The sequence below is a fragment of the Salvia splendens genome, chromosome 10, assembly GCF_004379255.2.
Source record: "Salvia splendens isolate huo1 chromosome 10, SspV2, whole genome shotgun sequence".
Classification (NCBI taxonomy): domain Eukaryota; kingdom Viridiplantae; phylum Streptophyta; class Magnoliopsida; order Lamiales; family Lamiaceae; genus Salvia; species Salvia splendens.
This window is the reverse complement of record NC_056041.1, coordinates 4,495,793-4,519,060: the sequence shown is the minus strand read 5'-3', so window position 1 is coordinate 4,519,060 and position 23,268 is coordinate 4,495,793. Positions and strand designations below refer to the sequence as shown.

General features: G+C 37.5%; 5 protein-coding genes and 1 long non-coding RNA gene across 14 annotated transcripts; 5 read left to right on the top strand and 1 right to left on the bottom strand.

The window, feature by feature from the left end:
• Positions 1-2,795: 2,795 nt before the first annotated feature.
• LOC121750121 (dnaJ protein ERDJ2A-like) lies at positions 2,796-7,558 on the top strand. The gene is made up of 11 exons (XM_042144580.1): positions 2,796-3,001; positions 3,912-4,134; positions 4,217-4,312; positions 4,442-4,562; positions 4,656-4,762; positions 4,899-5,116; positions 5,490-5,667; positions 5,760-5,879; positions 6,052-6,138; positions 6,275-6,385; positions 6,557-7,558. Exons 2-11 carry the CDS (start codon positions 3,949-3,951, stop codon positions 7,391-7,393), a joined length of 2,061 nt encoding a protein of 686 aa, XP_042000514.1. The 5' UTR covers positions 2,796-3,001; positions 3,912-3,948; the 3' UTR covers positions 7,394-7,558.
• A 324-nt stretch (positions 7,559-7,882) lies between these two features.
• On the top strand, positions 7,883-10,913 carry LOC121753301 (uncharacterized protein At3g49140-like). Of its 2 annotated transcripts, none has more exons than XM_042148555.1 (10): positions 7,883-8,022; positions 8,134-8,338; positions 8,503-8,605; positions 8,706-8,773; positions 9,052-9,222; positions 9,305-9,430; positions 9,595-9,924; positions 10,198-10,350; positions 10,516-10,611; positions 10,686-10,913. In XM_042148555.1, exons 1-10 carry the CDS (start codon positions 7,910-7,912, stop codon positions 10,785-10,787), a joined length of 1,467 nt encoding a protein of 488 aa, XP_042004489.1. In that variant the 5' UTR covers positions 7,883-7,909; the 3' UTR covers positions 10,788-10,913. The 2 variants fall into 2 exon arrangements, with proteins under 2 accessions (XP_042004489.1, XP_042004488.1); XM_042148554.1 differs by having other exon boundaries at positions 8,131-8,338.
• A 1,256-nt stretch (positions 10,914-12,169) lies between these two features.
• LOC121751965 (tyrosine--tRNA ligase, chloroplastic/mitochondrial) lies at positions 12,170-14,129 on the top strand. The gene has a single exon (XM_042146804.1). The coding sequence runs from the start codon at positions 12,321-12,323 to the stop codon at positions 13,734-13,736; it is 1,416 nt and encodes a 471-aa protein (XP_042002738.1). The 5' UTR covers positions 12,170-12,320; the 3' UTR covers positions 13,737-14,129.
• Positions 14,130-14,996: 867 nt separating this feature from the next.
• Positions 14,997-17,617, bottom strand: LOC121751969. Of its 2 annotated transcripts, none has more exons than XR_006040220.1 (5): positions 17,364-17,617; positions 17,046-17,240; positions 16,685-16,950; positions 15,805-15,969; positions 14,997-15,285 (listed from the first exon to the last, which is right to left on the bottom strand). It is a non-coding gene; the product is annotated as an uncharacterized LOC121751969 (long non-coding RNA). The 2 variants fall into 2 exon arrangements; XR_006040221.1 differs by having other exon boundaries at positions 17,438-17,617.
• On the top strand, positions 15,206-19,947 carry LOC121751963 (DUF21 domain-containing protein At5g52790-like). Of its 7 annotated transcripts, none has more exons than XM_042146802.1 (13): positions 15,206-15,342; positions 15,901-15,999; positions 16,084-16,160; positions 16,270-16,353; positions 16,431-16,544; positions 16,691-16,777; positions 16,887-17,026; positions 17,109-17,196; positions 17,475-17,548; positions 17,627-17,876; positions 17,963-18,009; positions 18,085-18,346; positions 18,526-18,779. In XM_042146802.1, exons 2-13 carry the CDS (start codon positions 15,906-15,908, stop codon positions 18,571-18,573), a joined length of 1,365 nt encoding a protein of 454 aa, XP_042002736.1. In that variant the 5' UTR covers positions 15,206-15,342; positions 15,901-15,905; the 3' UTR covers positions 18,574-18,779. The 7 variants fall into 7 exon arrangements, 5 of the variants coding, with proteins under 5 accessions (XP_042002736.1, XP_042002737.1, XP_042002735.1 ...); XM_042146803.1 differs by lacking the exon at positions 15,206-15,342 and adding an exon at positions 15,356-15,584; XR_006040218.1 differs by lacking the exon at positions 15,206-15,342 and adding an exon at positions 19,697-19,947 and having other exon boundaries at positions 15,819-15,999; positions 18,526-18,627.
• A 1,059-nt stretch (positions 19,948-21,006) lies between these two features.
• Positions 21,007-21,878, top strand: LOC121751966 (uncharacterized protein PAM68-like). The gene has a single exon (XM_042146806.1). The coding sequence runs from the start codon at positions 21,094-21,096 to the stop codon at positions 21,634-21,636; it is 543 nt and encodes a 180-aa protein (XP_042002740.1). The 5' UTR covers positions 21,007-21,093; the 3' UTR covers positions 21,637-21,878.
• Positions 21,879-23,268: the final 1,390 nt, after the last annotated feature.

The following is a 23,268-nucleotide window of genomic DNA, read 5'->3' as shown; positions in this document are numbered from 1 at the left end:
GTATCAAAGTATTTCTTTCTCTTTATTTTTAAACATAATAGGTATGGAGGAGGATTTCTATAATTATTATATTGTTATTAATTACTATTACATGATTAATTATAATTAAATTATAAAAAAAAATTTAATTGAAGGAGTGTGTATAATTAAATTATAAAATTATTTTAATTGAAAAAGTGTGACTAACATGATTATTCATCTAATATTGAGTTAATCTCATTAATCAAATAGTATTATAGTGCATAAATCTTGAGTTCACTTGCTCCATTTCCTATTACAAATAAACATGATAAGCGATGATGGAATCATCACTCATATTTGTGTGTAATAGGAACTGAAATAGATGACCTACGTTGATATAATATTATGAGATATAATATTGCAAGCTGAATAATCCATTACTAATATATTTAAACTTATACATCAAAATGAATGATTAAGATCTAGATTTTTTGATAATAGTCCAGTTGATAACTTTAATATATATTCATATAATTTAAAAATCCATATATTTTATAGGCATTATATACATTGCACTTAGAGAATTATATACACAGGATTTAGGGCATTAATTCGTGTAACATACTGCATTAAGACAACGGTCCTTGCAAAATTCGAATTTTTTTTTGTTATATTTAAATTTGTTTGACATTATAATATTGAACTTATGACATAAAAGTAATGCAATGATGTGTATTATTCTATAAGTCATTTTAAAAATATATATATTACCAATCTTTTTTGTAATTGAAATTCTCATTAAATTTTTTTAATTTGAGTATAAGATATATAAAAATTTAAATTGAAAAAATTATGAAGTATAAGTTTTAAAAATTGTTTTGAGGTTTTTAAGGATTTTCATCGTTTTTGTCCTTACTATAGTACTTATATAAATATGGGACGTGCATATCCTAATCTAATACTCCTTCTAATAAAGTCTTAATTTCAATATAAAAATAAGTTTTGACATACTCCTTCCCTATTCCATATAGGTCAAAATGTATAATTATTTCTACCACATCCTAATCTAATACTCCTTCTAATTTAATCTTAATTTTAATAAACATGCTCCCTTCCCTATTCCATATAGGTAAAAAGGGGAGCATTATTCTCCTTTTCACATCTTAGATCCTTTTTCCTTCTTAATATTATGCGTTAGATCTAAGGCATCAACGGATCAGATTGATTATATAAAACTGGTTCCGTGTTGCATTATAGAAGGTGGTTGTATGCATTACAGGGTTATTATTGACATTTGACGGAAAAGTAACTGCCACATTTTGGTATCTGCGAATAATGCACCACATGATCACGAGTAATGCATATAATTGACTATATAATGCACAATATGTGAACTGCAATGCATACGAATAAGATGTACCATGTTATGATGTTTGGACACACGTTTCTTGTTTCCCCTAAGGGTTTAATAAGCTTAGGGGCTAGGGTATACTACGTAGACACGTATGTAATCTTCACATGGTAACGAGTAATGGATATAATTGACTATATAATGCACAATTTGTGAACTGCAATGCATACGAACAAGATGTGCTGTGTTATGATATTTAACACACGTTTCTTGTTTCCCCTAAGGGTTTAATAAGCTTAGGGGCTAGGGTATAGTACGTACGCATTAATAACAAATTATAAAACGATACGAATAATTCACCAAATTGTCACGAGTAATGGATGTTATTAACTATATAATGCACAATATATGAACTGCAATGCATACGAATAAGATGTACCATGTTATGATGTTTGACACACGTTTCTTGTTTCCCCTAAGGGTTTAATAAGCTTAGGGGCTAGGGTATAGTACGTAGACATTACTAACAAATTGTTGTTATTGGAATATACGTATGTGCATTATTTGGTTTAGGTAGTGCATTATGTAGCTGTTAATTGTCATTATCTCAGTATATTATGCATTATTAGAGGTATTGTGTATATGAGTTAATCAACGGATTGAAGATTACATACGTGCATTTAGTAATGTCTACGTACTATACCTTAGCCCCTAAGCTTATTAAACCCTTAAGGGAAACAAGAAACGTGTGTCAAACATCATAACATGGTACATCTTATTCGTATGCATTGCAGTTCACATATTGTGCATTATATAGTTAATAACATCCATTACTCGTGACAATTTGGTGAATTATTCGTATCGTTTTATAATTTGTTATTAATGCGTACGTACTATACCCTAGCCCCTAAGCTTATTAAACCCTTAGGGGAAACAAGAAACGTGTGTCAAACATCATAACACAGCACATCTTGTTCGTATGCATTGCAGTTCACAAATTGTGCATTATATAGTCAATTATATCAATTACTCGTTACCATGTGAAGATTACATACGTGTCTACGTACTATACCCTAGCCCCTAAGCTTATTAAACCATTAGGGGAAACAAGAAACGTGTGTCCAAACATCATAACATGGTACATCTTATTCGTATGCATTGCAGTTCACATATTGCGCATTATATAGTCAATTATATGCATTACTCGTGACCATGTGGTGCATTATTCGTAGCGGTTTCCAGCCATTATTAGATTACTATTGTACCCTCATAATGCACAAAATAGGACAAATAATGCAACACGGGATTAATTACCCAATGTTGATCTTGACCGTCCATTTCTCTAATCTAATGGCTGATATTAAGAAGGAAAAAGGAGGAAATATAGGAAAAGGAAATGGATACATCCCTAGGTAAAAATGTATAATTATTTACACCACGTATGAGAATACGCAATAAATTCCACAAGATCTGAATAGCTTAATAACACAGGCTAAATTCAACAATTTCACACAGATTTCAGAAGAGGGTCCAAATTTCAATAAGAAAACAAACCAAAAACCGAACAATTTGTCAAGTGAACAACGTCGCTTGGTCCTCTTCTGATCTTGGCGTCATATCGATCATATCAATTACTCGTCTGCAGCTGCATCGAGTAATCAGATATTTCTACTTCATCTCCAGCTATTGGTAATTTTACGTATCTGTAACTGTTTTCTTTTGGCGAATTGTGTTGTAGCTATTGTTTGTTGATTCTGCTTTCAATGGGCTTCTTCAATTTTGGCCATGATGGTGATTTTGATTTTGAATTGTTTTTCTTTGTGGGTTTTACAGAGGGTTATGATTGTCGAAAGGTTTTGATTTTTTTGGGGGCATCAAGTTTGTGTCTGTGTTTGTGAGAAAGAGCACTCTCATTTTGTCATTGCATCATTCCCATCTTTGTGAATGCAATTGCATCATTAAAGATCTAGCATGGGGGTTTCCTCGGCTTGTTTTTTTGGGTTTAGATATTTATCTTTGTGATGCAATTGTATAATGAATTTTCGATTCACTGGAATTTTGTTTTTATCTCAGTTCATCATATATCTTTTTAATGCCTGGATCAATTACGAAATTCGTTGAATCGGCTGATTTAGAATTGAGTGGAAATATGGTGTATCAAGATGGAATTGCACTGAGAAACATGAAAAGATTTTGTTTGGAAATATCATGGGGAATGATAAACTAACAATCATATCCAATGCTAGTTACGCGTGCTTTTTTGGCTTCTTATATCAAATTTTATTTACTTTTATATCGCTCTGTGATTGTTGCATTGTATTCCCGGTGTCCAAGAAAAGTATGCAACATTTGATGGACACTAGTTTTAAGAAATTTGTCGATGTTTTTGTTGTGTTTTTAATGGATAAAGGCATAGCTACCCCCCCCCCTATTTTGTAAAGGAAAGCTGCATATTTATCGTGGACACCCAATATTGCAAATGTTGCATACTTTTCGTGGATGGAGGGAGTATATTATTAAAGTTTTAAAGATCTGTCGAAGTTACATGTGATATGATATTAAGGTCGTCTTGATCTTGTGGTCTTACATATATTGACAGGTATTCATTTTACAAAACAACACAAGGATAAAGCATCATGGCTAATTCAGAAGAAAATAATTCATTATTTCCAATTTTCATTCTGTCTATGATTGCCTTGCCGTTGGTTCCGTATACCATACTGAAGTTATTCCGTGCTGCATCAAAGAAAGCAAAGAGCATACACTGTGGCTGTTCTGATTGCGCTCAATCAGGGAAATATCGGAAGTCTGTTTTTAAACGGGTCTGTGGCACTTTTTAGCTACTCGACTTATATTGCAGCTGTTATGCAATTAATAGCTGTACCATTTATTTCATTATTTCAGATTGGAAATGTCTTAACATGTGGTAACTTCACTCTGGTGCTGCTATGGATCATCACAGGGTTTCTTGTTTACTACATTAAGAACATGAGCCGTGAGGTAAACCAATTATTATGCATTTTGTCTAAGTACTTGTTCTTTTATTTTACACTGTATCACGTATGCACCTGACCTTCAATGATTGAACTTCACAGTTCACTCAGAATAACACTTTCTACGTAAACTCAGATTCAAGTCTTTGAGCCGTTCAATATTCTTGGATTGGAGCCCGGAGCATCAGATTCTGCAATTAAGAAGGCATATAGGAGACTCTCCATCCAGTACCATCCTGATAAAAATCCTGACCCAGGTATTCTACGTTTTTGGTTCTGCTGTGCTAGTTTTGTGCCAAAGCTATGTTTATAAGATGTTACATATACTCATTCTGGTTCAAACTTTTCAGCTGCCCATAAGTACTTTGTTGACTCCATATCCAAAGCTTACCAGGCTCTGACAGATCCAATCTCCCGTGAGAACTTTGAAAAATATGGTCATCCTGATGGTAGGCAGGTAATATACTTTCAAATAAAAGCTTCTTGTTTTTTTCATAATGCAGAAACTTTGATGCACAGTTAGAGCTATGAACTATTGAAGTTTGAATGAGTGACTCTAGGTAACATTTAGCGCTACGATATTTATGCTGCAGGGGTTTCAAATGGGAATCGCTCTTCCTGAGTTTCTTCTCAATAATGGTGGCGCATCTAGTGGAATTTTACTGATTTGGATAGTTGGTATCTGTATATTGTTGCCACTTGTTCTGGCGGTTATATATCTGTCTAGATCTTCAAAGTATACTGGAAATTATGTAAAAAATGACACACTGGCGGCCTATTACCACTTGATGAAACCTTCCTTGGCTCCTAGGTATATATTTCTTTCTACATTCATGCATCACTTGATTCAGTCCTACATGGATATAAATAGTCTTGAATTGTGTGTTACATGACTTAGACATGCGTTTAGCTAGTAACTTGTGGCCTACATGAAATTTAGATATTAACTATATATTTTACTTTGTCATAGAATCGATACAAATTCATGCCTGTTGAAACTTACTGGTCATTGTCTAAGCAATAGTTGCAGGTTAAAACGTGAAGTGAAAGGGCAAAATGATTATATTACTGATAAAGTCCTTCCATAAAACACATCACTCTCAAAGTTCAAGTTTATATTGTTGGGTACTCTATTATATTCATGATTGAATATTTGACCAGTGATGTGAATATTGTATGTGCAGCAAAGTCATGGAGGTCTTCGTCAGGGCTGCTGAATTCTTGGAAATTCCAGTACGAAGATCTGATGACGAACCCCTTCATAAACTCTTTATGACAGTAAGAGGTGAATTGAATCTAGACCTTAAAAATATTAAAAAGGAACAAGCAAAGTTTTGGAAGCAGCACCCTGCACCTGTTAAGGTAAGAGAATCTTAGAAGTGGAGAATCTCTTTGGTGTTAGGTTGGATATTAATTATCTGAACTCAACCATTATTTGGGTCCGCTAATTTCAGGCGGAACTGTTGATTCAAGCGCACTTAACTCGTGAAACGGCATCATTGACCCCAGATCTGCAACGTGATTGCAAACAGGTGCTTGAATTTACACCACGTCTCCTTGAGGAACTAATAAAGGTTAGCACCCTAATACTCTAGTAGCTATCCACTTATAGTCTTGTAAGTAGCATCCTCAAAGTTTGCAACAAAGCTTGATGCAGTTCCCATATATTACTGTTTTTTCAAAAAGGTTTCTCTGTCCCCAAAATGTGATGGATCTGCATCTAACTGTAATAAATTGTCTGAGCAGATGGCAATCATTCCACGCAATTCTAAGGGGCATGGCTGGCTTAGGCCTGCAGTTGGAGTAATTGAACTCTCACAGTGCATTGTTCAGGTATCAAAATGGCGACTATCTTTAAGTATTTAAATCATAACTACCTGGAACCAAGCTGTTAATTCCGATTATTTACTGACTATCTTTAAGTATTTAAAATGGCGTCGCCACTTCTGAACCATTGGCCATGTTGCAGGCTGTTCCTCTTAGTGCTAGGAAAGCAGCTGGAGGATCTGCCGATGGAACTGCTCCATTTCTACAGCTTCCATATTTTAATGATGATATAATAAAAAAAATAACGCGAAAGGTATGCCATGTTCCACATTTTTTCCTTTGTCAAAAGCTTTTTCAGCTTAAATGTAAAAACTCTTACCTGTTTTTCCCTTCTCCCTTCCGAATCTTTACTACTGTAATTGCAGTCTGTTAAAACATATCAGATGCCACGTTTTGATACTAATATTCCTTGCATATTTTGCAGAAGGTGCGAACTTTTCAGGACTTTCAAGACTTGTCTGCTCAAGAGCGTGCTGAGCTTCTCTCTGAAGTAGCCAGTTTATCTCCTTCTCAAGTGGTGGACGTGGAGAAGGTGATGGAACTGATTCCTTCCCTGACGGTTGAAGTTACTTGTGAGACTGAAGGAGAAGAAGGTATACAAGAGGGTGATGTAGTTACAGTCAAGGCTTGGATCACCTTAAAGCGCACAAATGGCTTGATCGGGGCCCTTCCCCATGCTCCCTATTACCCATTTCACAGGGAAGAGAACTTCTGGTTGTTGCTAGCAGATCCCAACTCAAATAGCGTGTGGTTCTCCCATAAGATCAGTTTCATGGATGAGGCGGCCGCAGTCAGCGCTGCTTCAACAGCAATTGATGAGAGAATGGAAGCTCTTGGCGCCAGTCCAAAGGAGAAAACTGCTGCCATAAGGGAAGCAGTAGAGAAAGTCAAGAGCGGCGCTCGGCTTGCAATGGGCAAGTTCATGGCCGTGGCAGAGGGCAATTATAACCTGACTTGCCATGTGCTATGTGATTCGTGGATTGGCTGTGAACAGAAATCGACACTAAAGCTGAAGATTCTGAAACGGACACGTGCTGGTACTCGAGGCGGGCAGTTAGGCGATGCAGGCATTCCTGAGGATGGTGTCGAAGAGGAAGAGGATGAAATTGAGGAAGAGGAAGACGAAGATATCGAAAGTGAGTACAGTGACGAGGAGGAGGATGAACCAATTGTAAACAAGAAAGGCGTCGCCAATGGCAAAGCTGGTAGGAAGAAGGGCAAGCAGTCTAGTTCAGAAAGTTCAGGTTCAGATGAGGAGTGAGCTCTTTACTAAAACATTACATAGAAAAATTTCGCTGGTTTTTGTTACCTCGGATTATAGACTAACATGGTCCATTTTTCTCTAATCATGTGTATTGAGTTTACGGTTGAAACTAAGAAAGATACACACCTTTCCATAATTTATCGCACAATTGAATTGTTATTACTTGTATCTGTAGTGTTTTTCTAATGAAATTTGTCAAAATCGACCTCCGAAATAAATGGTGGGAGATGATTGGTTGACCAATCATTTGTTGACATACAAATGCAATAAAAGATATTTTTAATGTGTTTAAAATATAGATATCCATAGAAATCATTTAATCGATGCAAGTGCTAAGGTTATTAACTAATTTACGAGAAATGCTAAAATAATTTATTCAATTAAATTGAGACATTTTTTTTAAATTTAAATGCTAAATATTAAAACGAATATACTAAAGTATATAACAGTTTATTGAAATAAAACGGAAACAAGGGATGAAATAGAACCACGCGTTCCAATCCCAGAGGTGAGATGCCTTCAAAAATGCTGGTGATTGAATCCGTCCCCGCCGCCGCTTTCTGCGCCGGCACCTTCCGATCTCCCGGCCGCATCCTCTCTCACTCCGCCGCCTTCTTTATTCGCAGGTGCTACTTCTACTTCAGTTCCCTTTCTTTGTGTTTGAATTGCAGAAAATGCACCATTTTTGGCTGATAAAGTGACAGTTATTTTGTGCTATTTAATTTGGTTGTTAGTAGAAATAGCTGGAGGAGCAAGGCGAAGAGCGTGACCGGAGTTAGGGCGACTGCAAAAGATCAGTCCGGCTCGGATTTCGGTCCGGTGAAGCCGAATGCGAAGCCGCAAAGGTATCATCCGTCTGAGGAGATTGGTGAGTCAGCGTTCCTGGAGAGTGGGGGAGAAGCTATACTCACGCCTGCTGAGACTACTCGGACGATAATTGAGGTAATAATTCGGTTTCCATTATAGATTGTGGATGTGTAATTGAGGTAAAAGTTCGGTTTCTCTAGATAATTTTTTGCATTTTTCTTAGTTGCATTGCTCATCTGTCATTGAGGCATGAGTCATGATTGATTTTGCTTTCTCTGTGAACTTTTTATTGGCATTAGGTGAATAGCAAGGCGACATTGATGTTCTCTGGTGTCATTAGCGAGGAAGTTCATGAGAATATTTTCTGGCCGGACTTACCTTACGTCACCGATGAATATGGAAGTGAGAATCATTTTTCTTGTTTTAATTTTTATGTAGCCATTTTAAATTATTGATTGAAAGGAATATTGCCTTTATCTTGTTCCCATTTTTTATTGGTCAGATATATACTTTCAAGTGAAGAATGATGAAGACATCTTGCAAACACTTACTTCTGAAGAAACTGTTGTGGTAAGATTAACTCTTTGATTCTCATGTTTGGAAGGATCTTATGATTCACATAGAGATTTTCGTCAAATCTTTTTTTATGATCTTTGTGAACTCTACCAGTCTTGACTGTTCAAGACCATTGTATGATTTGACATAAGTTTGGATGGGTAGAGTGAACTGTATAGGTTCACAGCTTGTTGAATTACATGGGCATTGCATCTCTTGAATATATTTCTTTTCATCGCATCATCTGACTTAAATGATTGTTTTGAGGCTTACTTGATTTTAGCACAATGCAGCAAGTCATAATTGGTCTAGACACTGCAGAAATGTTAAGTGAGATGGAAGCACTAGGTCATTCAGAAATTGATTTTGGAATAGATGAGTTGGATGATGAAGATAGTGAATTTGACGATGAAGATGATGATGAAGATGGAGATGAGGATGATGACGAAGAGAATTATGAAAAGGTAAGGATAAGCTCCTCGGTTTATGCACCTTTAAGTGTTTGCATGTAACTTCCTCTAAACCTTTGTGATGTTCATTATTCAGGATTGGGTTTCCATTCTTGATGAAGAGGATCAGGGCGAGGAAAGTGATGGCTCACTGGGAGACTGGGCCAAATTGGAAACAATGCGATCTTCTCATCCCGTGTATTTTGCCAAAAAGCTAGCTGATGTTAGTGTCACACTCAAGCTTTTGGACAACCATGCAAATATTTATTCAATACGATACTGCTACTCGGACTTTGTCTCCTAATGTTAAAGACTCTTTCAAGTGCTTAACATCTTCTGATTTTTTTCCCTCTGTGACATTCTCTCTTCTTTTATTATTGGGTATAGGTTGTGTCAGATGATCCTGTAGATTTTATGGAACAGCCCGCTGCTGGCCTTGCAATTCAAGGTCTTCTCAGACCTGCCTTTATTGAAGAACACCCGGTCATCCAAAAGCAGATATCTGGTCCTGAATCCTATGATGTGGATGCTGATCATAATGACCAACAATTTCAAGGACATGTGCAGATTAATGGCGAAACACATGACGAAGATGAGGCACAAGAAAACCCAAACCGGGCAGAAAACTTGGAGAAAGATGAAAATGTGGGAAATGGATTTGCATTTTATAAGCTTGAGATGATTAAGATTCAGTTAGTTTCTGCTCTTGGGCATCAGGTGAACATTTGTTTAATTTTTTGTATCAGCAATATGTGGCATTTCATATTGAATTCTACTTTCTTTTCTTACTTCTTCAATCTTGAGCTCTGCAAGCGGAACTCTTTTCATACTCTTTCATTCTCACCGTGACTTAATTTGCATGTTATCCTACTCTTATGATCTGGTTTCTAGACAATGCTTCAATTTGGTTTGTTGACTTGGACTATACCAGATGCTCAGCTCATTGCGTCTAGGTTGGATGCAATAAGTTGATTTGTGTTATTCCTGCAGAGTTATGTTGAAATAGAAGATTTTGGAAGAGCTCAACCTGATGCAATAGCACATTCTGCTGCAAAGATCATATCCCGCCTCAAAGCTGGTGGAGAGAAGACCACACAAGCTCTTAATTCTCTCTGTTGGAGATGCAAGGGTATTCAAGTGGAGGTAGCACTTTGCACACTGTTTGTACAAAAAATTACTAGTAGTATTATTTTGGGAATTAGAAGTCCTCCATGTCCAATTCTGTGCTACAAACGGGTTCATTACTTTCTAAATGGTTGTAGAATGTTTGAAAAACATGTAATTTTTTTGAATTTGAAATGATGGCAGGAATGTGCTCTGATTGGAGTGGACAGCCTTGGGTTCGATGTAAGAGTCTGCTCGGGGATACAAGTTCAGACATTGCGTTTTGCATTTAAGAAAAAGGTAGTATAAAATTTCCATTGTTTACATTTAGGAATATGATAACGTTTTTCATCAACTTTGTATGGGATTTGCAGGCGTCATCGGAGTATAGTGCTGAGAGGCAATTGAATGATCTGCTGTTTCCTAGAACCCAGAAATTTCAGCAAAAGAAAGAAGCTCAACAAACTGAGACTTAACTTGTACATTCTGTTTTCTTTCTTCCCAAAGTTGTACAGAGCATCTAGTATTGAATCTCTTTCATTTATTATTCCTTAACTGCAACAAGTTCATAATGATGGAAATTTGGTCTCGTTTTTGTTCAAGATGTTACACATTTGTTCAAGTTCAAATTTTTTGGACCAAACATTGCCGTTTTAAAACCAACGCAATTATAATTTTTTTCGTTACTCCTGGTTCCCTTAATCATAATTGGGGGAGGCATGAAATAAAACTGAATGAGATTGGGGGGGGGGGGGGATGCCTCAGATAACTTGTCTTCACAGATATGTTACATATCACGGTTTTAGAGAGAGTTCAGTCTGGGCTAAAATGAATTGAACAGTGCGGGCTTGTGATAGGATAAACCTCATATCGGGCTGATCGGCAATCAATAAATGTATGGCGATCAATAAATGTCTGTCGGGCAAGTGCCCGTCAAACAAGACGGTTTTCTCACTTTGGAGAAGAGAATGAACGATAATATTGATATTTTTTATCACTTAGGAAAACATCAGCTTTGGTGGGCTATTGGCGGTGTGATGTCAGGCTGCGGAAGTAGGGTTGTCCGGCGGCTAGAGCTCGGCGGACAGGCGGGACTCGGCAACCAAATCTGGTCTTGTGCACGGAACGTCTTCCCTCGGGCAGCAGCGCAATTTTGGTTCGAGATGGTGGGAAGGCATAACTAGTTGTTGTGCACGGGTGGATTCCCGTCGGGCAGCGACGTAGCTATGGTTCGATCGGTGTGGCTAGTTGCTGTGCGCGGTGGATTCCCGTCGGGCACTTGATTCGATCGGTGTTTTGGAGGTTGAGATCGTAATGAAAGCACCAATTTGATAGGATAAACCTCCTATCTGGCTAATCGGTGTTCGTAGATCGACTGGGCAAGTGCCCGTCGAGCAAGACGATTTTCTCACTTTGAAGAAGAGAATGAACGATAATATTAATATTTTTTTATCATTTCCTCAAATGATTACAATAACTCCTATATATAATACTAATAACTGACTTAATAAACAAAAAAATAAAGATATAAAAAAGATAACAAATTCCTAATTTGATTAACTAAATAATGCTTGTATCTGCTTGTCCTGGGCTTACAAGATTTAAAACACAACACATGAAATCTTATTCAATTTTTTTGTTAGTACTGCTAGTAAGTATTCGGATATCCTACTTCAATACTCCTACTCCAACACTCATAACACAATAAAATAATGTTATAAACATATAAGTGATAGTGGAATTTTATAATATTATTTTATTATATTGTGAGTGTTGGAGTAGGAATGAAATATGAGTGACCATTTCCGCTACGTATTTTGTTATTTAAATAAATTAAGTAGGAGTATTTAAACTTTTCATCTGAAGATCAAAATAAAACAAAAAAGGGATATAGGGTTGATGGAAGACATCGTCTTCCTCTTCCACACACCATTCAGCTTAAACCAGTAAAACAATGGGTTTCTCATATCTCAATTTTCTCTGATTAATTCATTTATTCACGAGAATTGATGGCTTTTGCTGCTGCTAACTGCTGTCGAACACTCCTCTTCGCCACCACAAGGCTCGCTTCGCCCCTCCTCCTCCGCCACCGCCCTCCCCTTAGCTACAACACCCGCCTCTACTCCTCCCGCAGCAATGTCGTCCAAATCCTCGAAGAGCGAGGCCTCCTCGACTCCCTCACCGCCGACTCCCTCCGCCGCCCCGACTCCCCTCCCCTCCGCGTCTACTGCGGCTTCGACCCCACCGCCGACAGCCTACACCTTGGAAACCTCCTCGGCCTAATCGTCCTCTCCTGGTTCCTCCGCTGCGGCCACCGCGCCGTCGCCCTTGTCGGCGGCGCCACCGGCCGCGTCGGTGACCCCTCCGGCAAGAGCCTCGAGCGTCCCCAATTGGATCTCGCTGCCCTCGATCGAAACGTCGCCGCAATCTCAGCCTCAATCCTCACCATTCTCGAACGCGTCTCTCCCCCGACGGCGTCTCCATCCTCCGCCGCAGCCGTCGCGATTTTGAACAATTACGATTGGTGGAAGGACGTGAAGCTCCTGGATTTCCTGCGCGACGTCGGGAGGCACGCTAGGGTGGGCGCGATGATGTCGAAGGAGAGCGTCCGCCGCCGCCTCGAATCGGAGCAGGGAATGAGCTACACGGAATTCACCTATCAATTGCTCCAGGGCTACGATTTCCTCCATCTATTCCGCGACGAAGGCGTCAATGTCCAAATTGGGGGAAGCGATCAATGGGGAAACATCACCGCCGGCACCGACCTTATCCGCAGAATTCTCCAAACCGAAGGCTCCTACGGCCTCACATTCCCTCTCCTCCTCAAGAGCGACGGCACCAAATTCGGGAAATCCGAAGACGGCGCCGTTTGGCTCTCGCCGTCGCTGCTATCGCCCTACCAATTCTACCAGTATTTCTTCTCCATCTCTGACGCCGACGTCGTGAGATTCCTCAAGATTCTAACCTTTCTCCCCATGGATGAGATTTCAAAAATTGAAATTGAAATGCAGAGCCGTGGCTATTCCCCCAATTCCGCACAGCGCAGACTGGCGGAGGAGGTTACGCGATTTGTCCACGGCGATGAGGGTCTCGCAGAGGCTCTCAAGGCCACAGAGGCGTTGAGGCCCGGGGCTGAGACGAAGCTGGATTCGAAGACAATAGAGAGTATTGCAGAGGATGTGCCATCGTTTTCTCTGCCGCAGGATAAGGTGTTGGACATATCTCTTGTGGATCTCTCAGTCTGCACTGGCCTTCTTGAAAGCAAATCGGCTGCTCGGCGCCTGCTCAAGCAGGGGGGACTGTATTTGAATAATAACAGAGTTGATAGTGAGGCGAAGAAGATTGAAGCGGATGACATTGTTGATGGAAAGGTTATCCTTTTGTCAGCCGGGAAGAAGAACAAGATGATTGTGAGAATATCTTGATTCATATGAATAGTGGTTTGCATTTCATTTTTGGATGATACAGATACCTGCTCTTGCGGTAGAGAACACACTCTTGCATTTGTCCTGGTATTTCAATTTTTCCTTACTTCATGCATGAGTTATGCGTTTTGGATGGATGTTCAGAGTTGTTCTTGATGCTGAGTTATGAAAATCGAATTTAGTGGATGCTCTCTCTTTTTATACAATGGTGATGGTGATGGTGATTTCTTCTTTATTCCTCCTTTGATGTAGTGATTTCTTCTTTATTCCTCCTTTGATGTAGAGCACTTATGGGTTATTTGTCTAAATTCTTGGAGCAGAGGTATCAAATTGACTATATGACATCTGATCTTTCCCAGATCTAATTTTAGAGTATTGTGGTGGTATTGCTTCTCCCTGGCTGCAACACCAAACTCTTTTACTAGAAAGAGGATTCAGTAGTCTTTTCGTGTAAATTTTATGTTAATTTTCAAGTTTGGTTTAGCTTTGTGCATTTTGAAGTAATTGTATCAGTTGTTCAAAATTCGATTATCAATTAACGATAACTGATAACTGATTAATCACCATTTAGACAGCTGCCTAGGCCGCCGCCTCCTGCATACACTCAAAAGGCCAAAGCGGCCTCGCCTAGTTTGTGTATTATAATGATGCTATTATCTCCAAGAGTCCAAGCCAAGTACCCAACTCTCTTTCTCCACCACCGTACTGAATTCGGAATTATTCGTGTCTTTTCCATGATGTGCAAAATTGATTGGGAACATGCAAATTAAATTTATTCAAAGAAAAGGACAAAAAATGACTTATGTGATTTTTTAATATTCCTTCTTCTCCCATCCCATTTTGAATACTTGGGATCATCTATCCAACTCCATTTTTGTGTTCCACTTTTAATATTTTTGTTGGATTTCAACCTTTTGTACCATAGTTTAATTCTGGAATTGTTACATAGATTCATGTTTTTCACTACACCAAATTAGAGTATAAACAATCATTTTTAGAAATCTTACCTCGTTCATAAACCCCAAAATGAATTACTACAAAATTAATTAGCCAAGTGACCTGTACTCCGCGTGTTCTGCGCGTAAAGTGCATAATAATATCTTAATACCTAAATCAAGAGATACAACCTACCTCATAAAAGAACTGCCCTTTTGTTTTGTCATTCAGCCACATTTCCAATTAATCAATTACCTAATATCCCAGTTTGTGTTATGCTACTTTTTTAAGACCTTCAGCACCCACCAAATCAGGCAATATTAGTTTACAGTACTCTGCTTCAAACTAATATTATTAAACCGAACTGTGCATGACTCTATTATAATGTTACAATTATAACTTTGGTGCTTTTCTTGGTATCTGCATTTGAACTCAAGGAGAGGGGAAAGGGTTGCCTTCTCAAATCCAACATCGACAAGAGCCTTGAAACCTAGGATAGCAAAAGTCCTTGAGGGGCCTCGTTGGTCAAGTGGCACACTCATTATCGAGATGTCTTCTATTCTTACAAATGCCTTACCGGCCGAGATACCACCTGGAGCAGTTGCAAGTAATTCTACGAGAAAATATAACCATGTGTAACGTTAGCAAAAACAAACAAACAAACAAACTGGTAAGAATCTAGAACTAAAACTTTTGCTTGGTCGGTCAGCAACCATGCATGGAAACTGATTAGTATAATGATATAACCCAACCGGCCCATTATTCATATAGAGCGTTTCCCTTTTTGTTTTCCTAAATAGTTATAAATTCAAAACATGGAACAGTGGTGGAAATCCATCTTGAATTCTAAGACAAGCAGATTACAACAAAAAATGAGAAAGAAAGAACGTAGAAATTAAGTAAAGAAAGGAAGTTTAGTTCACTAATCACGCATTATGCACAAATTTTTATTATTATTGCTTATGCTATCATCATTCCCCAATAACCATCATAATCTTACTCAAAAGCTAAGAGTTCTTGTCTGTTGTGTTCGCGATTGGTCCACTATCGTTGTCCTCCACTTATATAAGTATATCGTTACTTTTCAACAGAATTTATCCATAACAGAACCAAAACCAAATCTAGTGCATACCTGTTTAGATTGCAATGGCAGCAAATGATGTCCCATGCTGTGAAACGATGTTTTGGGTGTATCTAGTGATATGCATCGCGCTTGTTTGTTTCGCAGGACTCATGTCTGGCCTTACTCTAGGACTGATGTCCCTCAGCCTCGTTGATCTGGAAGTCCTCATCAAAGCTGGCAAGCCAGAAGACAGAAAGAATGCTGGTCAGTATCTTCAATTATCGCTAGACACACATGTTTTCGTTCAAGAATCTAGTTGATAAACGGCTTATTAATTTATATTCTCAGAAAAGATTCTCCCTATTGTCAAGAATCAGCACTTGTTGCTCTGCACACTCCTCATATGTAACGCCCTAGCCATGGAGGTATCCATCGTTACATGAAACATCAGTACCGTTTTTTCGCATTAGAATAGTGTCTTAAAATGGAAAAATTATTCCTCATCAACTCAAGTTTGTTTCTGATTCATGCAAGGCACTTCCTATTTTCGTTGATTCTCTTCTCCCCGCCTGGGGTGCTGTGTTAATCTCAGTTACACTCATACTCACATTTGGAGAGGTCTGTAGTTTCTATCAGGACACACAAAGTTGTTAACATCTTAATTACATGAAATCAACAATGTTAATTTTTATCAGATTATCCCTCAAGCTGTGTGCTCCCGATACGGATTGAACATTGGTGCCAGGCTATCAGTAGTGGTTCGACTGCTAGTCATAATTGTTTTTCCTCTATCATACCCCATCAGTAAGGTAATTCAAGCTTTCAGTCGAACTCACAAGCAAAGAAACTAAACGACTATCTATATAATCAACATATATCCCATCTTCCCTTTAAAAAAAACAGAAATACATATATCCCATCTAATAAGTTAAGTTTGTATTGCACATACCACAAGCTTTTGGACTTGCTGCTTGGGAAGGGGCACTCTGCTCTGCTGAGGCGTGCGGAGCTGAAAATACTTGTCGATATGCATGGAAATGAGGTTAGTTAAAAGCTCACAACCTGCACAATTGTCCATTACCAAACACCAATGTAGATAACAGCATCAATTTCACTGTTTTCCCTACATGTGAACAATTTTGAGCAATCAGGCAGGAAAAGGGGGTGAATTGTCCCACAATGAAACAACCATTATCTCTGGAGCACTAGACTTGACTGCAAAGACAGCGAAAGATGCAATGACACCATTATCTTCAGTATTTTCTCTAGATTTTAATGCTAAACTCGACAAGTATGATATGCCCTTGCACCTTAATTTTTTCTCCATTGCAAGATTTTCTTGTTCCTCTGTGATTATTTGATCTCTTCCTCAGTGACACAATGGGTCTAATATTGAGCAAAGGGCATAGCCGGGTGCCTGTCTACTTGGGAAGCCCGGCTAACATTGTTGGGCTTGTACTGGTGAGTTCAACCAAACAAAACTTTCCTATGTGGTTCACAGTTACCTGTTAAGAATGCATGCAATTACAAGAAGGGAGAAGTAAGCGTAAAAGAAGTACGCACTCCTATGCATAACCTTAATATAGATAATTCTTTCTCAGGTTAATGCATGCATCAAAAATCTATACCTTGCCTTAATGACGTAGCAGCAGGAAATCTAATTAAAATTATTGCATCTCTTGCCTTGGAATTTTTCACTCACCGCATACTGTTACTTCCAAACTGTCGACTTGACATAGGTAAAGAATCTAATAAAGAGCCGTCCAGAAGATGGGACTCCAATCAGAAATCTAACCATACGAAGAATACCAAGGTATGATGATTCATACAGTGATCTTATGACTAAGAACCTCTTGGATAGTTCATCCTGAGAAAGTGATATGTTTTGCAGAGTTCATGAGTGCCTACCACTGTACGACATACTAAACCAATTCCAGAAAGGGCAAAGCCATATGGCCGTAGTGGTTAAGAGCACTACTCCCCTGAATGATGTTATAGAGAGTGCAAGTTCAAAATCAAATTTGGCACAGAGACAGACAGACAGAACCATTAATGTCGATTGTTTAGTTTCTATCCCTCATAGAGATGAAGAAGTTCTTGGCATAATAACAATGGAGGACGTTTTAGAAGAACTACTTCAGGTCGTGTTTCAAGTGAAATACTGTTGTTTCAACTAGCACCAGATTAACTGCACTAACTCTGCTATGCCTCTTTCTTCCTTCTGCAGGAACCAATATATGATGAAACTGATGATTATGTTGACTTGCATAACCAGTAAGTTATGACTATCCTAGTAACTTCTAGTTTTCAGTACAGAGGAAGTTGCTAAAGATTCATCATTTTTTACAGAATTAAAATCAATCTGATTACTAATGGGAAAATGTCATCACAATCTCCTGGAAAGCTGCGTACCCCAACAGCTTCTCCCTATTCTTCGAGCCATCAAACGCCATTTTCATACCACCAGACAGCTCTGATGCGCTCCCCCCTCTCTCCCTACATTCAGTCGCCTATTAGCAGTCCACATATTTCATCTTCCGCTGGAAACTCTGCACCGGCTTCTCCAGTTGGAATCAAGCATCCTCAGGGCTCTCCCTCTATCTACAATCAGGTTAGGCTTTCAGGAAATACTGATGTAAAATGGAGAGTTCACTATTGCAAATCTGCAAAGTAAAAGACTCATATTTAATCTGTCCCTATATTGATCAACTCCATAACTTTTTATTAAAAACAACAATTATAATGGTTTTAAGCAGCACAGCTTCTTAGAGCATTAATTTGTTCATGCAGGCTCAACAAAAATCATACGAGAAGTTTAGAAGGCTTGACCATCCATAACTTATCGTCTTCTTAAGATTGAAATCAGCAGGTTGGCATCCTGACTGTAAAATTGTGAGTGCATTGTTCCGTATGTAATATTTAGTCTCTATATATGAAATAATCTGCTTAGATCTGCTACCAAAGCCAAACAATCAACTCTGTACAAACTAGAGCAGCATACAGTTCAATTTCTAACTAATCATCAAACTGATCTTGTTCTCATAGAGCAGTAGAGCACAATGATTGTTGTAAGTGTTTTGTGTATACAATTTGAACTATATTAGCTTATTTAATAACTCGTACCACAGTAGGGGTGTGTTATATTGCTAACTTTTTAATTGCTAACTCATCATCACATTGTATTAAAAATGCCAACGCGATGACATTAAAATGTCAATGCATAATATAAACACAATATATTGAAATGTCAATAAAAATTATGTGTTGACATTTTTAATGCACTGCGGTGATGAGTTAGCAAAGTTAGCAATTGATCACACCCCTACCACGGTATCAGTATTTTCTTAATGGATAGCTCATAACATGTTTCCAGATAAGGTAATTTGAAGTAATCTGAGCCTATGACCATAGGAGTCATCCCAATCAAATTAGAAGACTCAGAGGGTGTTTGATTATCTTGGAAATTAGAATTTAAAACACATATTGCACATAATTACATATTAGAGGGAATTGATATATTTCTTATGCAGTGAATTGATTATTAATTCTCCTATGACTGTCTGATTCGTCTGCAAGCCTCACTGGATGCACATGTTTTGCCCCACTTACAAATTGATCACACTCCGTGATCATCTAAACCAAATCTTCTACTTGTCAAGTGGCAATGATCTACCAGAGTAATCACTATGTGTTCCTCATCTCCCATTGTATTTGTTGTATACAAGAATTACCTGTCTATGAATGGCGGAATATAGCAGAGTTTTAGCCCAAATCAATTACTTCCTTCTCTATTGACATAAGACCCACCTACATAATAAATTGATCACAATTCAGATGAAATATCTACGTACGATACATTTAGATATGAACATATTAAATTATAACATCCACATGTGTATGCTTCTATACTAACTCATTTGAATCACTTCATACATATAATCATATTCTTTCTTTCATGAAGGCAAATGAGGTGTACAACCAAGTGAGAAAAGGAACACGTGAGGACAGATGTTAAGTCGATGCCCAACTAACATAAGTCACCTCTTAAAAGCTTGCTATATATCACCAGCTACATGATTACACTAGATCAAACATCTTTGACTCATCCGCATAAAGTGTACAGGGCATGGTTACCTACAACATTTGTATGTACGGTCATGACTTTGTGAAGAAAAAATTATCAACTTAGATTGAATCACCCATGCCACTGGACATGTGTTAAAGTAGCACTGTAAAACTTACATACTATTATGACAAAAACTAAAGAAAAAGAGAGTAATTAAAGCAATAAACATGCTGACTAGCCCAACCATAGTTGTGGCCATCTAAGTTACTGCCCGGTTTTTAGTATGGGGAAGGTTGGTTGGCTAAAGATGTTTCTCTTTCCTTGAACAGAACCAAAAGTAATCTAATGCCGTCTGTGAATAAACTGCATCATAGTGAACTTAAAATCCATCAGTTTCTAACATGAACTGGCATACCTTAGTCACCACTATTTCCAGGCCAAGTATTTCAATTCAGCTAGAATGTTGTGCCCTCATCATGTCTCTCCCTTGGCCTACATTCAGGTTAACTGTGACGTATATGAGTACTGTTTAACTACTCAAAGTATGCCGAAAAAAATTAGTGATACTCAACATTGATTCAACCTTATTCATACATTGATCATCAACTCATTAAATGCACTTTCATAGGATAAAAATATGCTTCGGCTGTCTAACATTCAATTATGCACACTCCTGTACAAACTAGAGCAGCATATGATTCAATTTTTTATAATGTTAGAACACAATGTTTTATCATGTGATTTTACTGTCTTGAGTAGATAGCTTTACTTTCTTGGCTTCTTTTCATAACTCATACCACTATTTCAGTATATGGCTCAGTGTCTAGGCCATAACATATTCGGAGAATGAAAACTGTGAAATTTGGACAATTGGGATGAGAAAACTGATTTTATGCGTTTGTTTTAAAATTAGAAAAAAATTATTTCAACATGAATCTGGAAATTTTACAGTCCATCAAACATATCCGAGAAGTAAGGTAGTTCATCCAACTTAATGACAAAAAAATTAACTAAACACTTTTATATTGCATATTTACCTATCCAAATAAACAATATACTACTCTACTATATAACACAAAAATATCCTTTGACATCCCTAAATTAACAGGAGCATCTCCTTTTCCTGCTAATAGACAAAAAAAATGGCGTCTGAAATAATTTTAAGTTGATCGTTTACGAGACTACACAGCCATTCGTTTTTGTGGATAAGATATTTCTAATCACTAAAATCAATACACCACGCACCAAAAATCCTTAAAGCAAACACACATTTTACATTTTACAGTAAAGATATGAGAACTCTTACCATTCTCCAACAGATAGCACCATCTCACATTACGAGACCAAACCCATGGCCACAGATCCACCGGCTCCCCCACACTAATCGCCCTGAGACGCCGTTCCCGTCGCAGCGGAAGTGGCAGCTCCAGAGCGGCGCAAAAGGCTTCACCAGCAGACCAAATGGCGGCGAATCCGTCGCGAGAAAGGGCGAGACTAGCGGCGGCGGAGGCAACGACGACGACGATAAGATATCGGATGCGGTGTGGGAGAGGATGATCAAGAGAATTTTGTCCTCCGTCGGGATGCCTTTAGCAATTGGATTCGGCCTGCTGAAAGGCTTCGATGTGGTGATAGAGAATGGGTCGTGGAACGTGCCGAAATGGATGCCATTTGTGACTACTTTTTTGACATTCGGAGCTTCGGCGCTTGGAATTGCGTACGGCAGTCTGTCGACAAGCTTGAACGAGGCGGAAGAGGGATCGTTGCTAGGGTTTGAACAGCTGCAGAAGAATTGGGTTGAGATGTGGAAGGAAGAAGACGCTGCTTCATCTTAAATCTAAACTCTCTTCTTCATTCTTTTTTCTTTTCCTTTTTCTCTTTTTCTTTTTCTTTTTCTTTTTCTTTTTCTTTTAGTATAAAAAATCCTTCGCTTGTGTAGTTTGTAGTTTATTCATGTGTACTAGTATTAAATTTAGTTAAATTTCCTACAAAATTAGTAGTAGTAATTGATTGTAAGTATATCTAAATACAAAAAATCGAAAATTATATCAAGATTGTTGTAATAATTTGAAACAAATTCCGATTCGCTCATTTCTCATATGTTCACCATCACATATGAGCAAAATACTATGTCATGCATCTATATTTTCCCATATATTTATTTCGAAGTTTGTATTCCAATTATTTTCCATTTTGGTTATCGAGTATGTATGTTATCTATAGTGTATGGCAAATTTTATTTAAAATAAAATAAAATATGTTACATATACTACGTTTTAAATCGAGTAAAAAATTAGATAAGTAAGTTGTTGGGAATAAGATAAATCAATAATATAGAGTGAGTTGCTTTGATGGACTACGTGATACTCTACAATATTATGAGATTGTGTATGTGGATAACGCAAAACATAATGTTCTACTTTCTAGAATTACAAATTAAGGGTGTGATTGGTGGCCAAATATAATCTCAAAACCTATTTTTATATCCTATTAATCTCAAAACCTATTTTTATATCCTATTAATCTCAAAACCTATTGTCATATTGATGCGACTCTCTGCATTCCATTTTTTCTTTGCCGTATTTAAATTGAATAAGATTGAGAGTAAGTTGAGATGTACATAAAGACAACAAATTGCACATCCACAGTGGTCCTGTAAATTGGAATGTAGTTATAAATAATTGGTGCTAAAATCAAAAAAGCAAATCGATACCCTTCATTGATTATGCAACTACACAATTAAGTGATGAAAATTATATTTCTCAATATAACACATCGATATCATTGTGGAAATGGACTATGAAGCTCTAGAATTAAATGATGAAAAGGATTTAGACAACTAGAACTCGTAATATTCAAAAATAGATATTCATCTTTAATTTAGAAAAAATCCTAAATAGTTTAACTATTTGCATATGAGATATTCTTTATGGGTGGTCCTATTTCAGTTTCATCTTTTCTTTGTGATTCATTACAATTTCATAAAAACGAAACATAGAGGACCATTATGCAAATCACAATTTGTGATCACTTTTCATGAATTTCGTACAAAAATAACATGGCTTGATTTGCATGTGAACAAAGCATATACTAATAAATTTTAATTTTGTTATTTCCTTTAATAAATTTCGTATACAATTGTATACCTTGATTTCAATATTACTCCTCCTAGTAAGCCACCTCAAAATTCACAAGATTCACTGTTTATAAACTACAAATTAGTAGTACTAGTACTTGTTAAGGGTCTTTAGCAAACATAGAATATAATTGTTTAATTTGTGTGCGCAAAGCTATTACTATATGACATATATTTTGATAAGATAGAGTGACAAATATGTATCTGGAGATTCTGGACTTATAATAAGATCCATAGTTAGTACTATAATAATTCTACAGATTGAAAATTTATTTATAATTTAAAATTACATACTTTGGAGTATATAATAACAGGAATACTATATAAGAGT

Bases quoted from the DNA above. Each gene is read 5' to 3' on its own strand.
- LOC121750121 (XM_042144580.1), top strand. From the start codon at position 3,949: ATGGCTAATTCAGAAGAAAATAATTCATTATTTCCAATTTTCATTCTG. The intron at 5,117-5,489 runs GTATATATTTCT...TTGTATGTGCAG, and splicing joins AAACCTTCCTTGGCTCCTAG to CAAAGTCATGGAGGTCTTCG. The intron at 5,668-5,759 runs GTAAGAGAATCT...CGCTAATTTCAG, and splicing joins AGCACCCTGCACCTGTTAAG to GCGGAACTGTTGATTCAAGC.
- LOC121753301 (XM_042148554.1), top strand. From the start codon at position 7,910: ATGCCTTCAAAAATGCTGGTGATTGAATCCGTCCCCGCCGCCGCTTTC. The intron at 8,606-8,705 runs GTGAGAATCATT...TTTATTGGTCAG, and splicing joins CGTCACCGATGAATATGGAA to ATATATACTTTCAAGTGAAG. The intron at 9,925-10,197 runs GTGAACATTTGT...TTATTCCTGCAG, and splicing joins TTTCTGCTCTTGGGCATCAG to AGTTATGTTGAAATAGAAGA.
- LOC121751965 (XM_042146804.1), top strand. From the start codon at position 12,321: ATGGCTTTTGCTGCTGCTAACTGCTGTCGAACACTCCTCTTCGCCACC.
- LOC121751963 (XM_042146801.1), top strand. From the start codon at position 15,819: ATGGCAGCAAATGATGTCCCATGCTGTGAAACGATGTTTTGGGTGTAT. The intron at 17,197-17,474 runs GTGAGTTCAACC...GACTTGACATAG, and splicing joins ACATTGTTGGGCTTGTACTG to GTAAAGAATCTAATAAAGAG. The intron at 17,877-17,962 runs GTCGTGTTTCAA...TTCCTTCTGCAG, and splicing joins TTTTAGAAGAACTACTTCAG to GAACCAATATATGATGAAAC.
- LOC121751966 (XM_042146806.1), top strand. From the start codon at position 21,094: ATGAGAACTCTTACCATTCTCCAACAGATAGCACCATCTCACATTACG.